At 41.9% G+C, this 17,987-nt stretch overlaps 1 protein-coding gene across 1 annotated transcript in view; it reads left to right on the top strand.

Annotated features, from left to right (window-relative positions):
- The window catches only part of LOC108719837 (cyclin-Y), a 68,328-nt gene extending 62,916 nt beyond the window's left edge, over window positions 1–5,412 (top strand). Inside the window, exons 6-10 of the mRNA XM_018269050.2 lie at window positions 163–220; window positions 641–760; window positions 1,724–1,890; window positions 3,155–3,317; window positions 4,352–5,412. Of these exons, the coding sequence (XP_018124539.1) occupies window positions 163–220; window positions 641–760; window positions 1,724–1,890; window positions 3,155–3,317; window positions 4,352–4,468 (625 nt within the window). The 3' untranslated portion in view covers window positions 4,469–5,412. The remainder of the gene's footprint in view (window positions 1–162; window positions 221–640; window positions 761–1,723; window positions 1,891–3,154; window positions 3,318–4,351) is intronic.
- Window positions 5,413–17,987: the final 12,575 nt, after the last annotated feature.

Here is a 17,987-nt window from a genome sequence, read left to right as displayed (position 1 = left end):
AGAAAGACGAGTAATAAAAAGTACTAATAACAAAAACATTTGTAGCTTTACAGTGCGTTTGTTCTTAGAAGGGGCCGGTGACCCCTATTTGAAAGCAGGAAAGATTAAAAAATGGAGAAATTAATCTTGTAGAATTTATATGTTTCTTTTTTTCTTCTCCAGAGATGGAGACGGGAGGCTGCTATTAGATATCTTTGATGAAAAACTTCACCCCCTGTCGGTAAGTACTGATCTCTTAAGTATATAAATCTCAGGTCTTCCTCTTCAGCTGAAAATGTATAATATACAGGTATGGGATCCGTTACCTGGAAACCTGTTATCTAGAAAGCTATGAATTATGGTAAGGCCCACTCTCATAGACTCCACTAAAAGCAAAACATTTTTAAAATTTTCCAATTTTTAAAAATGATTTCCTTTTTCTCTGCAATAATAAAACAGTATCTTGTACTTTACCCCATCTAAGAAATAATCCCTATTGGAGGTAAAACAATCCTATTGGGTTTGAATGATTTTTTTCAGTGGACTAAAGCTATAGAGATCCAAATTACAGAAATACCTGTTATCCGGAATCCCTAGGTCCCGAGCATTCTGGATAACAGGCTCCATATAAGGTACTGTCATGATACATTTTTATTTGCAGAAATCAGAAGTCCCTCCAGATTATGAAAAGCACGACCCAGAACAGAAACACATCTACCGCTTTGTTCGAACCCTGTTCAGTGCTGCCCAACTGACGGCTGAATGTGCCATAGTAACTTTGGTGAGTATTTACCCTTGACTGGAGACTAGAGCAAGAGGAGAAGCATACTGTATCTGTGTTTATGATTCGGAAATGCTGGGGTAACAGTGTTTCGGTTATGAGCTGGTGCCTGGAGGAGCAATGCATTAAAGGAGAACTAACGCGTAACTAAAGAAGTAGCTAGAAATGTTGTACATTATGTTTTGGGCTTCTGTACCAGCCCAAGGCAACCACAGTCCTTTAGCAGTAAAGATCTGTGTCTCCAAAGATGCCCCAGTAGCTCCCCATCTTCTTTTCTGCTGATTCACTGCACATGCTCACAATATAAGGCTGATTAGTAATTAATACAGATAATTGCTACATGGCAGCACGTAAACCAGTGCAATTAGCATCAGAATTTAATAATCAGCAAACCTGTAGCATCAGCTTATATAATAGACCTACCTCATTTATTTGCTGGATAATTAGTGACGAGCCCTAAGCTTAGCTTCTCAACAGCTGCTCAGAGCCCACTGAGCATGTGAGTGTCACAGACACTTTCCAAGATGGTGACCCCCTGTGACAAGTTTGAAGTCCTGGATCATTACTGCTATTGACAAGCTGAAACTTTAGGCTGGTGCAACAAGTTCATTATATAAAATATGCCATTTTTAGCCACATTCATTTTAAGGGTTTAGTTCTACTTTAATTCTCAGGTTAAACAATGCATTCCAAGTAGCAAGCGTTTAACAGGCCAGTGCATTTTTAGGAATAAAAACATCTGGTTGTTATGAGTAGCTAAGGGGTTTAAATTTTAAAAATTTACCTCCTCTGGGTTATAATTTTATTAATATAATGGGAATTATACTGATTAATAGGTTATAGGTTAATGGATATGCCTCTGCAAAGTTATCAGCCAGCCTATGTGTGCGTTCAGGTAAGACTAATTCTACAAACACAAACCCGTAGCCGTTTGACGTGTCCCCTGCTTCTCATTCCCCTCAGGTCTACCTGGAACGACTGTTAACGTATGCAGAGATCGACATTTGCCCAGCAAACTGGAAGCGGATCGTCCTGGGTGCCATCCTCCTTGCATCCAAAGTTTGGGATGATCAAGCCGTGTGGAACGTGGACTATTGCCAGATCCTAAAAGATATCACCGTGGAGGACATGTAAGGGCAAAGATATCAAATTAGCAAGGTGGACTGGAAGGTTATTTGGGAAATTAGGATATATTTATTTAAATATGGCAGGTGTCTTCCAAATGTATTACTTGTATTAACTTAAATTGTATTGTATTATACTGTAATAAGAAACTTTCTAAATATAATCAAGTAAATATTCTGCATTGTTTCTGAAATAATGAAGTTTATCTTCACTATTCCTCTCTCAGCATCTGTTTCTCTTTATTCTCTCTTAATGCAGCAGTTGGGTGTCAGATATTCATTGACAGTTAGATCCAATATATCTTATAGGGGGGCTCCTTTCCTAGCAGATGAATTAGAGCTCACTCAAATAACTGATTCCAGTACAAACAAAATCTAACAAAATATCTGCCTTTTGCACAAATCCTGCATGTAGTGAGACATGATGTCTGGTGATTTTAATAGAGTGAGCTCTAATACATCTTCTAGGCAAAAGGAGTCCCCCTATAAGATATATTGGATCTATAGGCACCATCTTTCCCTACTATACTTGCTCCCTAATATACCAACTGCTGTATGAAGACAGAATGAGGAGAAACAGATGCTGAGAGAGGGTTAGTGAAGATAAACTTGATAATTTCAGTAACAGGACAGAATATTTAATTGATTGTATTGAGAAAGCTTCTTATTTCAGTATGATGAAGCTTATATTAATTTTTGATTGTTGCGATAGTTCCCCTTCAAAGGACAAATTCTAGGCACCCCCAGAGAATGTAATTGCTAGGTTTGTTCCCCAGGAAGTTTGGTGAGGCCAAACAAGCTGATTTGATAACCCATTGACTGAGCCAAATCAGGCTGATCTGATTGATTCATTGTATCAAGAGGGTAAATGTGGTTAATTTTGAAATCAGTTGGACTGGCCATTGGAAAGGGCCCATACACAGGCCAAATATGCTGTCAAATTTGTCCTGAGAGGCCGGGATTTTATTGGCTCTTGTGTAGGCACCTTATATACCCAAGCCCCTGGACCTAAATGGGTTTAAACTTAAATTTAAAAAAGATTTGCCACTGGTCTCTGTTGAGTAACACGTGGGGTGCTGTTCTATAATAGCACTTTGAAAATTGCCTTGTGATTGGCTGAAACCATATTTGAACTGCAGCGAATTACAGAGAAGAATGAACTTCTGTGGCTGGTTCCAAAGCAATGTTGCACTCTATAAGGACATTTCGTAAGGCTTGAGTTTAATCCCATGAATATTTGTCCTATAGAGTGACATTTTATGTTTTGCAGGAATGAGCTGGAGCGTCAGTTTCTGGAGCTGCTACAGTTCAACATCAATGTTCCATCCAGTGTCTACGCCAAGTATTATTTTGATCTGCGGTCCCTGGCAGAAAGCAACAATCTCAGCTTTCCCTTGGAGCCCCTGAGCCGGGATCGTGCATGTAAACTTGAGGTTAGTTATTTCCCTTCTCTTTTATTATTTCGTTTGTGTTACTTGAAGCTGTCTGATGCAATGGAATCGTATGCCTTGCCTGGAAAGAGGTAACACAAAGCATTCAGTATTTAGATAGGACATAAAATAGTTAAATGGTCCAGTAACCCACAGTAACCAGCGAGCACGTCTTGCAGAGTATTTATTATACTCATTGGCTGCTGTAGATGGCCACATACTAAGTGACACAAACTATTTATTTTTTAGATAAAGCTTTATCAAATTTCCATCACAACTAAAGGTGACCATAAACGGGCAGATTAAAGCTGCCGATATCAGTCCGCTAGACCGATTTGGCATCTTATCTGCCTGTGTGTGGGGCCGTCTGACGGGTCTCCCCGATCGATATCAGGCCAAAAATCGGCCAGATAACGAGATAATCGGGCAGGTTTGATTTTTCCTGTGATCGATGACCCCATTGGCAGGTTGATGCAGTCCTACGAAATGTCGGCGCCCGTTCTGTCCATTGTAATCCGATCGTTCGGCCCAAGGGCCAAACGTTCAAATTAAAAATATAGTTACATTTGTGTATTTTTCTATTGGAAGATATTCTTAAAGGACAAGTAAACCCTTTTAAACCACATTAAACAATGCAAAATTGAGCAGTAGAAATGGTCGGTCACCATGTTTGGGCACATCGTTTGGCCAGAGCCCCCACTCACTGCTCTGATCTCCAGCTGTGAGACATGAATGCTGGAAGCCAGTCAGAGTCCTTGCTTTCAGTGGACATGTTCCGGCTTGGCAGTGAGAGCCGGAGAAGCTCAGGATGTTACTGCATTTAAACGTTGCAGCCTCCCACCCTTCTAGGCAGCTTTTTTGCATTGGCTCCTGAGCAACTTCTTGCCAAACTTCTTTTTGTGCAAAAAAAGCTGCATGGGGAGCTTTCTTTGTCCTACTTGATTTCATCTCCTCATGTTGCAGTGAAAGCGTGTGACTATGGAAACAAATATATATGTGAAAATGATGTATTTTCCCGTTATCCCCATATTTCATAGGCCATTTCTCGCTTGTGCGAAGACAAATACAAGGACTTCCGAAGATTAGCCAAGAGGAGATCAGCGAGCGCAGATAACCTGACTGTCGTACGGTGGTCCCCCGCCATTGTATCTTAACAGTGGCACCTTCCGCTAGCCACTCTTGTCTTACGTACTGTTTTGTCTGGACACTCGTTGGCTTTTGTCCTAAGACAGCAAAACTTTTCTGTTTCTTTGAATTCTCTAAAATTTGGCAAGCCTCCGTTACAGTGCCTCCGTGTCGCAAGGATGGGATACATCATCCACTCTCTCTTTTTCATATGGAAGCCATTGCCGTTTCTACTGTAGGGGAATGGAAACGAAAGCAAAGAGCAAACAAAGTAACCTACAGACTGAGATGACTTATTTCTCTTCTCGAGGGAAACCAGCATTAAAGGTTGCTGCTAACACCGATTACTATCTGACTTCATATTCTCTTGCTGAGCCCCCAGCCAGCATAGTTGTATCTCTTTTACAGAAATGCGGGTCGATGAAGTATTAGGTGGAGGGATCAAAGAACAAGTTTTTTTTTTTTCCCATGGAGTTAAAATGACTCTTGCAATTTTAGTTCATATCTATTCCTTTTATATTTTTTTTATTTGTTGCTTGGTTGTATTACAAGTTGCCAATGACCTGAGTACAAGAAGAAGAAGAGAATTGTGATTGGCTGACAAACGAAGTACTGTTATCTCATACTTTTTCGTTTCTCGCTAACAGGCCTGGGCCACATAAGTCTCCCAGAGTGGATTTTGGGGAATGGTGGGGTGTCGAGTTGCTAGGAAGCTGCTCCTGATATCCGACTAGACTCCATTTGATTGGCCCCACTGCGGACTCTTAGTTTGGCATCCATTCTCCTACTGAGCCAATGTCCAGCACTGAACTGCGGGCAGCAGTCAATAGAAGCATTACCTCGATTAGAACAGGGAATATGCTGCCTGCTGCATTTAAAGGGATACTGTCATGGGAAAACATGTTTTTTTCAAAACACATCAGTTAATAGTGCTGCTCCAGCAGGATTCTGCACTGAAATCCAATTTTCAAAAGAGCAAACAGATTTCTTTATATTTCATTTTGAAATCTGACAGGGGCTAGACATATTGTCAGTTTCCCAGCTGCCCCCAGTCATGTGACTTGTGCCTACTTTCTGGCAGGCTGTAATCTCTCCTACTCAATGTAAATGAATCAGTCTCAGTGGAACTTGGCTTTTACTATTGCTTGCTGTTCTTAAATCTACCAGGGAACTGTTATCTTGTGTTAGGGAGCTGCTATCTGGTACCTTCCCATTGTTCTGTTGTTAGGCTGCTGGGGGGGGGGAGGAGGTGATATCACTCCAACTTGCAGTACAGCAGTAAAGAGTGACTGAAGTTTATCAGAGCACAAGTTACATGACTGGGGGCAGCTGGGAAACTGACAATATGTCTAGCCCAATGTCAGATTTCAAAATTGAATATAAAAAAAAACTGTTTGCTCTTTTGAAAAATGGATTTCAGTGCAGAAATTCTGCTAGAGCAGCACTATTAACTGTTGTGTGTTGAAAAAAAACACGTTTTCCCATGACAGTATCCCTTTAAGCTCATAACTATGACTGCAGGCTGTCAGCAGACATTCAGGGGGCCCTGCCAAGAATTTATGGTTCCTTTCTTGTGTCTTTTCAATGCCAAGAGAAAGCTGCCTATGCGGCCCCAGCTTTACACAGGTTAATTTAAGATGTGAATCCATTTTTTTGTTGTACGGTTAAAGAGGGCGCATTAAAACCATACGTTGGCTTTTTGTCTCTTCTAATCGGATCTCCCATTTGAAGGGAAATGTTACCCTTTTTTTCTTAAACTGACATTGAAGTATGAAGGCTTACCTTATTGTGCAATATATCGCCTTTGTACGTAAGAGTGGAACTGCCGTTCTCGTTTTTTATCAGCTCAGTTCACTATATTTGAACACTTGTTCACGCTTGGGGGGCTCTTCTACTGCTACGGAGAATGCATCAACTGAGCAACATGGCTCCCTCTCTTGTGTATAAGAGTATGCCTGCTAGGATGCTAAAGCCATTGTACTTTACCATCACTTTATTTATTAAGCAAGTAAAGAGGACGAGTAAGTATTTGGATGTAGGATGATTGCTTCATGCAAAGATGCATTTCATGTTTATATTTCGTTGCTGTTTTTATTACATTTCATGAGTTTTCTATTGCACGCATTGTTTATGCCCTAAATTTCCTACAGGGGGGGTTTTGATTATACCCAGAGTTGGTCGCACACAGATGTAGATGTTCACCTATAAAAGATTGAGGTCTGGTTAGAATACGTCTGACAGTTGACACTCTTATATCCATAATTAAATTCAATCCATATCCAAACCTGTCCCCCATGCCCCACAACCACAGATATGATTTTTACTCGTATATCTGCACAGGAACCATAGTAATTATGTGCTATTATCCATATAGGGACAACGTAATGGGGTGATTTCTGAAAAAAATGGCTGCTTTGCTTTGGACTAAAGCAGAAACCGGGATAAGCGTGGGGCTGCACTTACATTCCATTGCTGCACCTCAAAGATTAAGTTATCTGACTTTTTTAAGTTCAAGGCTTTCCCCTACCCCCTGGCAGTACCGGGCGAGGCTGGACGTGTGTCCTAAGTAATCCGTCCAGCCTCCTCGCACCCTCCTAATGGGAATGTATGAAGAAAAGCACACGCGTGTCAATGATTGGGGCAGGGGAAAGGTAAATGCTGTGTGTAGGGGTTGCCACCTGGCTGTTATTTTACTGGCCTGGCCGGTAAAAATGACGGTTGATCTCAATGTTATTAATTGGGAAAAAAGATAAATATATAAGAAGGCCGGTATTTTTTTACAGAGAAGGTGGCAACCCTAGCTGTGTGAGCTCAGGGATCCAGACTAGAAGTAGACGCCAGAAGAGGTACATGCCTAGCACTCCTCCATCTTTGAGCCTTAGGTACTTCCATTTTCTGCTTACCCCTAGTTCCGGCCCTGCCCCTCACTCCTGGACTGGGATTCCCAATTTACAGTACCCAAAGGCCCATACAGCCCTCCACCACCAGCCCATTATATAATGACACATAGAGAATCTTACAGCAGCCCCTCGGCATTTGCCAGAACTCACAGATTGCCAGATTGGGCCTGGTGCTCCCCATTGAGTTCAACAAGGTAACCGATATATACCATATATATATATGTATTTCTAGATGTCATTCAAACAAAGTTCAAATATGTTTTCACCCCAAATCTCCCGCCTGACGGGCAGATTCGGGGAGATTTCGTCGCCTGGAAGCTAATCGCCTCTTCTGCGGGGCGACAATCTCCCCGAACTGCCATCCCTCTGCCTGCCGCCTGCTATAATGACAAAATGCCAGCGCCAATGCACTCGTGGCGCTTCGATTTCCAAAGTCGCCCGAAGTTGCCTCATGAGACGGCATTGGCGCTGCCATTTTCGCATTATAGCAGGCGGAAGGCTGTTCGGGGAGATTGTCATCCCGCAGAAGAGGCAATTTATCGCCAGACGACGAAATCTCCCAAAATCTGCCCGTGTGCTAGCTCCCTAAAGCTGGCCACAGATGTAAAGATCCGATCGTCATCATGACACCACGATTATCTCGAAACGATTGTACGAATTGTCCATCAACTAAAAAGACCATTTCAGGCGATATTGCCAGGAAAACAAAGGGGAGCTGCCTGCTTGTCCCTGCAGACATAGATAGATTGTACTGGGACCAATAAAGTTTTTTTAACCTGGCCAATCCATTTTTCTGACAGATGTCGGACGAAAAATCGTAAGATGTACGATCATTCCAATCCCACTAACCGCACGATAATTTCGAAGGATTGGTCGGACTTTGCTAAAATCGGTCGTTCGGCAAGAAAAATCTTTGCGTCTATGGGGGACCTTAAAGGGATACTGTCATGGGAAAAATTTTTTCAAAATGAATCAGTTAATAGTGCTGCTCCAGCAGAATTCTGCACTGAAATCCATTTCTCAAAAGAGCAAACAGATTTTTTAATATTCAGTTTTGAAATCTGACATGGGGCTAGACATTTTGTTAATTTCCCAGCTGCCCCCAGTCATGTGACTTGTGCCTGCACTTTAGGAGAGAAATGCTTTCTGGCAGGCTGCTGTTTTTCCTTCTCAATGTAACTGAATGTGTCTCAGTGGGACATGGGTTTTTACTATTGAGTGTTGTTCTTCGATCTACCAGGCAGCTGTTATCTTGTGTTAGGGAGCTGCTATCTGGTTACCTTCCCATTGTTCTTTTGTTTGGCTGCTGGGGGGGGGAGGGAGGGGGTGATATCACTCTAACTTGCAGTACAGCAGTAAAGAGTGACTGAAGTTTATCAGAGCACAAGTCACATGACTTGGGGCAGCTGGGAAATTGACAAAATGTCTAGCCCCATGTCAGATTTCAAAATTGAATATAAAAAAATCTGTTTACTCTTTTGAGAAATGGATTTCAGTGCAGAATTCTGCTGGAGCAGCACTATTAACTGATTCATATTGAAAATTTTTTTTTTTCCCATGACAGTATCCCTTTAAGGGTGGGCTTTCAGATATGCCTAGGAGAGCAAATAGGCATTATTTCTGAGATCTCATCCAAGCTATCCTTCATGCTGAGCTCTCTCTCCCTTCCAGCTCACTCCACAGGTTGGGGAAACATTGTTCCCTGTAACTGTAAAGCCTCTTGACTCCCTAAGGGTGCTATTTTGCTCCCTGCCTTCGGTGGTACTACTTTTAGGAACGTAGACAGCTGCAAAAGACATTGTCCAACCTCAGCCCCAGTAGAAGCTGAATGTAAAACACTACAGGGCTCCAAAAGCAGCCCCATGCTAATCCCTAACTCTGCTTCCAGAAACAGTCATTTTTAATTTGCAAGGGGTTGACTATTTCTATTCAAGAAACTTGCTGTTATTCTTTATTTCATAGAATCTGAGGAGGCTGGAAATCCAGCAATCCCTTTATTTCCATTACACCCACAGCGCCGATCCAAAAGTGCATTTGGAAGTCACTGGTCATTCCTAAGGTTCTGAGATGCGTTCTTGCTGTTTATTTATATTGTGCATGTGCTGTGTGCGTGCGAGAGTGTGCAAGGTTTTGGGTCATTTCTTGGTTATTTTTTATATTATTTGCCTTGTCTTGCTAAAAACTGGTTCTCTGAGAGGTCGTTTCCTCCTTCCTGCCATGGTAAGGGAAACCTATAGAGGCCCAAAGAGCTGGCAATCAGGACAGTCTACGCGATTTATTGCTGTACGGTTTTTAATACAAAATGTTGATGATTTTTGTACTTCCTAGATTTTATATCTCCCCCTGTGGGTTAATTCCTTTGCAACCAGGTCCATTTTGCAAGCAATATTCTCCGACTTTATATGTTTACCTTTAAAGCAGCTTAAATCTGTTTGTATGTATATATATATACAATATAATATAGAGTGGGAAAAATTCAAACAAACAAACAAACCTCAAAAATGTATATTTTTCCAGCTTGAATCATTCCCCACCCTCAAGTATTTAAATTCCGTGCAAAAAAAAAAAAAAAGCAAATGGGGTTTCTAACCGGCACATTGTAAACAAGTGCATATGTATTTGTGACTTACAGTGTGAATTTTTAGTAATAAATGGAATTTAATGAGATACGTGCAGTTTTTCCTTTATTTATTGTACAGCTAGTGATGGGCGAATAAATTTGCCTGCTACGAATTTGCAGCGAACTTTGCGAGTCTCCAGTGAAATTTAAATTTAAATTTTTTGAACTCCTGTCCGAAAACTCGCTTGCGTCAAAGTCGGCAGGTGTCAACACTATTTAGACGCGCATTGACTTTAACGCCAGCGTCGGCTTGGACGTGGGCGTCAAATTCCGATTTTCATGATTTTTCGTGAAAATATCAGATTTTCACTATTTTTGTGAAAATGTCTGATTTCCAGGTTTTTTTGTGAAAATGTACGAATTTCACGTTTTTTTCGTGAAACTTTACAATTTCACTATTTTCCCACAAATTTTTCAAAAATTTTGCGGGAAATTCACAAATTTTTCAGCGAAATGCGAGAAATTCGCCCATCACTATGTACAGCTTATGTTTGTCATTCTGTTGTGGGGTCACCTTTAACGGATTTTAAATTAATTATATAGGTATGGGACCTGTTATCCAGAATGCTCAGGATCTGGGGTTTTCCGGATAACGGATATTTCCATAATTTGGATCTTCATACCTTTAGTCTACTAGAAAATCATGTAAACAATGAATAAGCCCAATAGGCTGGTTTTGCTTCCAATAAGGATTAATTATATCTTAGTTTGGATCAAGTACAAGCTACTGTTTTATTATTACAGAGAAAAAGGAAATAATTTTGAATTTGGATTATTTGGATAAAAAGGAGTCTATGGGAGGAGAGCTCCCCGTAATTCGGAGCTTTCTGTATAACTGCAGCCCATTCTTGAGATTTGCAAAAAGTGTCTATTTTTAGTGTTTTCTGAAATATAAGCACTTTTCGACTGCTAATACCACTTGTTCAGCTGGGATCTGGCCAAGAGACACTGGATGTGTAACATAATAGTCAGAAAATCACAGAGAAAAGGAAAAAGAACTGACCCATATAGCTGCACCTTCCCATCCACAGCATCCAATGTATGTCTCATGTGTAGGGCCGCCATCAGGGGGTCACAGGCAGGGGCGCTCCACCAATGAGGCGAGTTGAGACACTCGCCTCAGGCGGCAGCGCCCCCCTGGTTGCCAGGGGCGGCAAAAATGCCGCTCCTGGTAACTAAGAGCCGAATTTCCGGTTTTCAAACCGAAAATTCGGCTCTTCTAGCGCAGAGAGCGCTATTGCGCTCTCTGCACGAATCGTCGCGGACCGCCCCTGCCCTCTCCGGCGCTATAAAGGTTAGTGCCGGGAGGAGGGAAGGGGGCGGCGAAAGAAGGCCGCCTCAGGCGGCATTATAGCAAGAATCGCCCCTGGTCACAGGGGGGACAGTCCTCCCGGGCCCGGAGGATTTTTGGCTTTGAGTGGGGCCCGGCCGCGCTGCAATTAACAAATGTTGCGAAATTTACATTGGTTGCGCCCCGTGCGTACGCATGACGTCAGTACGCACGGGCGCAACTCTATTTAAACCTGCCGGCAGCCTGCCGTGTGCACACAGAAGATTGAAGTCGTGTCTGGAGAAGGAGCTTCTTCCTGGAGACGGAATTGCTTCCTGGAGACGGCGGAAGACACCGCTGGAGGAAGAAGAAGACTGCACAGGAGAAGGAGAAGAAGTTGCAACTGGAGACCCCCAGTTGCAGGTAAGGGCTACCAATGTGAGCCCCTGCACCATGCAGTGCCACTGGCCGCCAATGAGCCACTGACCATCAATGTGAACCCCTGAACCCCCATGCGGGCCCCAGAAGCCCCATGCGGGCCCCTGAACCCCCAATGCGGGCCCCTGAAGTCCCAATGCCTATTTTTAAGTGTGAACACTGGACATTAATTTTAAACTGTATATTAAAAGTTACGTTTTGTTTATTTCTTTACACGCATGAGACATACATTGGATGCTGTGGATGGGAAGGTGCAGCTATATGGGTCAGTTCTTTTTCCTTTTCTCTGTGATTTAATATTTAATATCTGACTCTGCACACCATCCTCCTATAACTGATGGTTGGTGCTCCCCAATATCTAACTTTCGCATACTACTTCCTGCTTTTCAGCTCTCTAACTGAAGTCGGTGACTAAGGGGAGCCACATGGGACATAACTGTTCAGTGAGTTTGCAATTGATCCTCAGCATTCAGCTCAGTTTCAAAAGCAACAGTTATGACCATGTGGCCCCCCTCAAGTCCCTGATTGGTTATTGACTGGTAACCAATCAGTGGAAAGCAAGAGAGCTGCAAAGCAGGAAGTAGTGTTCTGGCTATTATGTTACACATCCAGTCACTCCAGCCTTTATACATTACATTTTTGGCTAACTAACTATATTAGATACATTATTTATTTGGCACAGCCTATCTATTTACCCAGTTTATATTTTTACACTGAACAATTCCTTTAATTCCTTTGCACATTTTGGCGATTTCTCCGACATGGTGCAGTCGCAGGCAGGAAAGATTTCTCCCTGAGAGCATCACATGTGCCATAGCCTTTAGGAGTCAGGAAGGATTTTTTGCCTTCCTCTGGATCAAGAGATATTTAAATTTTTATTGTCATTTTTTTCCCAATTTTAATAAATAAATAAATATAAAATATTTTAACTTTTGAGTGGTTTTTTTGTAATGTGTAGTATAAAATGTATTTCTACACAGTGGAAGGCAGAATGCAACCCTCCCAAGCACAGGTAGGGCAATTAACATCTGGAACGAGTAGGGCCTTTGTGTTTCCATATATTGGATCTTTCTATATTCTGGATACCTTAATTAAGAAAATAGAAATTATTTAAAAAGAATATTTGCTGCAAAATGACTTAAAATATTGATGTTAGTCACATATTTTGAAGGTTTCTCAATAACAGGTTGCCCAATAACGGATGTCATTCCTGTATTGCCTTATATGTACATTAGTTGAAGTGTTCATACGTTTCCTTTATTTGCACTGGCTATAGGGTCGGTATCTATGATGAGTCACTATGTAGTGCCTCATAAATACATACGAAAATGCTGACCATCAGATGACTCGGCACAGACGTTTTATTTAGTCATACTCTCCTATGGCAGGGCTGATTCTAGTATCCCGTTAAAGGGGTTATTCACATTTGAGTTACCTTTTATACTGCAGGGAGTGATATTTTGAGACAATTTGCAATTGGTTTTCTTTTTTCTATTATTTGTGTTTTTATTTGTGCTTTTTATGCTGCAGCTCTTAGGGCTCTAACACACGGCTTTGCCCCCTGCATTTTTATATGTGTTTAAACGCAGCTTTGTGCACAAATAAACCCGTTTGTTCATTGATTCCGTTTTACGCTGCCTGGTTGTTCTCACGAGCGTTCTGAGTTGTGTTTTACTCTATTTGCGTTGCAGCACGTTTGTTTAAAGGGATACTGTCATGGGAAAAAAACATTTTTTTTTTCAAAATGAATCAGTTAATATTGTCAATTTCCCAGCTGCCCCAAGTCATGTGACTTGTGCTCTGATAAACTTCAATCACTCTTTACTGCTGTACTGCAAGTTGGAGTGATATCACCCCCTCCTTGTCCCCCCAGCAGCCAAACAAAAGAAAAATGGGAAAGTAACCAGATAGCAGCTCCCTAACACAAGATAACAGCTGCCTGGTAGATCTAAAAACAACACTCAATAGTAAAAACCCATGTCCCAATGAGACACATTCAGTTACATTGAGAAGGAAAAACAGCAGCCTGCCAGAAAGCATTTCTCTCCTAAAGTGCAGGCACAAGTCACATGACTTGGGGCAGCTGGGAAATTGACAAAATGTCTAGCCCCATGTCAGATTTCAAAATTGAATATAAGAAAATCTGTTTGCTCTTTTGAGAAATGGATTTCAGTGCAGAATTCTGCTGGAGCAGCACTATTAACTGATTCATTTTGATTTTTTTTTTTTCCCCATGACAGTATCCCTTTAATCAGTAATTCATTGAGATGTATGCTGCAGACTGAACTGATTTATGTGCAGCCATGCATCATTCACATTCCCCCCTGTGCCCCAGCTGCACCCATGATCTGGGCTGGGAAAAGGTGCAGTGCACAAGGTGTCAGACGGGAGATTCATTTTTAGGCCCCTTAAACATGGGTATTTTTTGCTGCGCTCCCCTGCGTTCCGCTTTCTTCCATTCAGCGACAGGGGAGCACAGGAGTAGATACAGTCAATTATTATGAAGGGGGCTGTACTCACACAGCCACGTGTATGCGATGAACGCATGTGAAATGCAACATGCTATGTCCCACCTGCGTTTGGCGCTTACATGCGTCTGTGTGAGAACAGCCCCCTTGACAATAATTGAGTCCACTCCTGTGGCTGAACGGAAAAAAGGGGAAAGCGGGAAAAAACGCTTGCGTGTAAGAGCCCTTGAAGGGTGAGTTGGCAACCCAACCCACCATGTTTTCGGCCCAGTTCGACCCTGATTATGGGCTATAGGGGGCCCCGAACAAAACAGTTTTGTTCTATTAGGGCTCTTACACACGGGCGGTTTTACCTGCGCTCTCCTGCGTTGCGATTTCTTCCGTTCAGCCGCAGGGGAGCGCAGGAGTAGACGCACTGAATTATTGTCAATGGGGCTGTACTCACACAGATGCATGTAAGTGCCAAACGCAGGTGGAACTACTAAGGATAATGGATAGCCCACCCCGATTTGAAAAGCAAAATTAATTTATTACAAAAAAGAATAAAAAAAATGAGCAAAAATAATATACAAAACATAATTAAAATAAAAGATAAGATAAATTATCTTTTATTTTAATTATTTTAATTATGTTTTGTATATTATTTTTGCTCCTTTTTTTCTTCTTTTTTGTAATAAATTAATTTTGCTTTTCAAATCGGGTGGGCTATCCATTATCCTTAGTAGTAGCATTTCGTTATGGAGACCCTTATGGGGAGTCACCTATGGATTAGCACCCCGTAGTTCGATTTATAGGGTGTGCGCCTTCTCCTCTCATTTTGTATATGTAATTCCCAAATGCAGGTGGGACGCAGCACGTTGCATTTCACCTGCGTTCGTCGCATACATACATCTGTGTGAGTACAGCCCCATTGACAATAATTGAGTGCGTCTACTCCTGCGCTCCCCTGCGGCTGAACGGAAGAAATCGCAACGCAGGGAGCGCAGGTCAAACCGCCTGTGTGTAACAGCCCTTAGGATTTGAACCAAGTTATACAACCACTGTTCTAGACTCGTCCTAAACTGGACCTTTGCAGTTGGTCACAGCGACCAAATTAGATCTTTAAGGGCTCTTACACATGAGCGTTTTTACCTGCGCTCCCCTGCGTTCCGTTTTTCGGCGTTCAGCCGCAGGGGAGCGAAGGAATAGACGCATTTCATTATTTCAAATGGGGCTGTACTCACACAGGCGCATGTAGGCGCCGAACGCAGGTTGAGACGCAACATGCTGCATTTTTCCTGCGTTCGGCGCCTACACGCGCCTGTGTGAGTACAGCCCCATTTGAAATAATGAAATGCGTCTATTCCTGCGCTCCCCTGCGGCTGAACGCCGAAAAACGGAACGCAGGGGAGCGCAGGTAAAAACGCTCATGTGTAAGAGCACTAATTTTATTTCTAAGTGGTCCAAGAGTAAATTTCAAATGCAAAGTGCAGGTGTTATTGTTCTCTCATTGGCCATATTAGGAGCAGGCAGGGAGAGGATGTAACAGAGACACATGGATCCTGCTGATACATAGGAAATACTAGGTGTCGCTATTACGCATTTATGTCCCAGGTTTCCCAGTCTCTCCCACAACTCTTCTCATGTTCACTTGACTGCTAGCAGAATAAGTACGATTTCAGAGTCATTTGGAGTATAATCTGGTATTAAATAAATGTGGCAAAAAAAGGGGTTAAAATGAGTTAGTACTTCTGCTGAAAGACCACTTTTTTAGTTGAGAAATACTTTGCTGCCCTCTAGTGGGCATATAGCTTGTGACATCACATTATGTAGACTCTCTTCAGTGAGACACATTATTTTGCTGGACTTTGCTGCCCTCTGCTGGCAGTGACTGTGCATCCCTAGTAGTGGAATGTCTACAGTTCTCCAGTAGTTATTGAACTACATCTCCCAGCATCCCCTGCCAGCCTTCGACTCCATGTCAGATATTACTGAGGGGGAGGGGATAATGATTCACTTCTAGGATTTGGAAGACCATATACCTGCAGATTTTTACAGGGAGGTACAACTGTATCATTTGTGTGAAAAAATAATAAAACAACAAAAATAAAGAGTTAAAAAATTAATAAATAAAAAAAAAATTCAAAAAATGTCCTGATAATATGAAGTCAGTTGATTGACCTGCATTACCTGGCAGCCCAAAGTTGGTGGGAGAAAGAAGTGTCTCTACATGGCCAACACTCATTTTTTTATTTAAAGGGGATTTTCACCTTTAAATTGACTTTTATTATGACATTCTGAAATAATTTGCAGTTGGATTTCATTATTTAATATTTGTGGTTTAGCTTTTTGTTCAGCAACTCAAAAGTTTGGAATTTCAGTAGCTGTCTGGTTGCTAAGGTCTTTTTGGTCTTAGCAACCAGGCAATGGTTTGAATGAGAGCGCAATTTAAATAGGAAAGGGCCTAAATAGAAATTGAAGAGTTATAAAGTAAGAATAATGTATTTTTCAGGTATAGTTCACAGATTGATAGTTTTTTGGCTGCCGGGTCAGTGACCCCTTGAAGCTGTAAATATATAGTAGAGGAAGGCAAATAATAAAAAACAGTAACAATTAAATAATGGGGAGCAATTGCAAAGTGGAATAGGACATTCTATAACATATTAAAAGTTAAAATAAAGCCGCACCACAATAAGGCCACAATAAAATGAACGTGTGTCAGTTGTACAATGTGACATTGTAAGACAATCTCAAGTTGGCCTACATTAGTTATGTGTTTTGCTGCATCAGGTTACTAGGGTTCCATTTACCTAGCAACCAGTCAATGATAGAAAAACAAATTGCGTACTGGAAATGCGAGGGCCTATTTGGAGCCCCAGTCCAGACCTGACTGGGAGGCTCCTGTTCATCTAATGAGGCGGATCACTTTGTAGTCAGGGTACATGATTAGGGACCCTCCCCCCTGTCCTTTCAGCTGCTGCTAATGAGCGATACTGCTCCTAATTGCACCGCCGATTGCTCGTTTAATCTGCTCGTTTGCTCCCTGCTCATGTGGGAGCCTTGTGTGCCCCTCTGCCCTGGATAAATGGGAGAATCGGCTCCTACAGACATTAATGCAACATATACATCTATTTGTCATTTGATGTGTCTCAGTTTTTAAAGACCCCCTTAATGCTCAGAGCCCCCTAATTATGGCAAAGTCTCTTCTCTCCCCTTCATCTCCTGCACTCACAATGGCTCCCTGCAAACTCCTCCATGTGAGAAAGTCCAACCTGTTAAATGTCCTTTTTATACGTTATACTGATGGAATGTTTTGCTCTTGTGAACTACATTTCCCAGCATCCTTGCTCTTCCACCAGTCCAGACAGTGCACTAGAATCCTTTGCTGTGCATAATGCAACGGGCAGTGTCCTAACTAGAATTTACTGCACCTCGCTGCAAAATACCTTTACACACCTCAGTTTTGACAAAAATATATTAAAACTGTACATTACTCAGGGTCCCTTTGGAACCTCTTAATTCTTTGCCCCTCCCCCAGCTGTTGCATGTTTGGTCCTTTATATTGTATTGCAAGAACCATTGGCACTTTTATATCCAACACCAAGAACAAATCCCAGCATGCTTAGCTGGATAATATTGTCAAGAAATTGTCAGGAGTTGTGAAAGAATTTAATAAGGAAATGGATGGAGTACCCCTAATCACTTCCAAATACTCCTACTCTCCTGTTAGCTGCTACGGAGGTCTGACACTTGTCAGAGTTAATTGAATTAATTCACTTTAAAGAAAAAAGTACCCAGCTTGTAGCCCCTCTGTATTGCTTAACCCCTCTGTATTTCACTACAGGTACAGCACGTGGCCCCTCTGTATTGTTT

This window comes from Xenopus laevis, chromosome 6S (genome assembly GCF_017654675.1).
Source record: "Xenopus laevis strain J_2021 chromosome 6S, Xenopus_laevis_v10.1, whole genome shotgun sequence".
NCBI lineage: Eukaryota > Metazoa > Chordata > Amphibia > Anura > Pipidae > Xenopus > Xenopus laevis.
The sequence above is the reverse complement of the archived record's forward strand: the minus strand, read 5'-3'. Positions and strand labels throughout refer to the sequence as shown.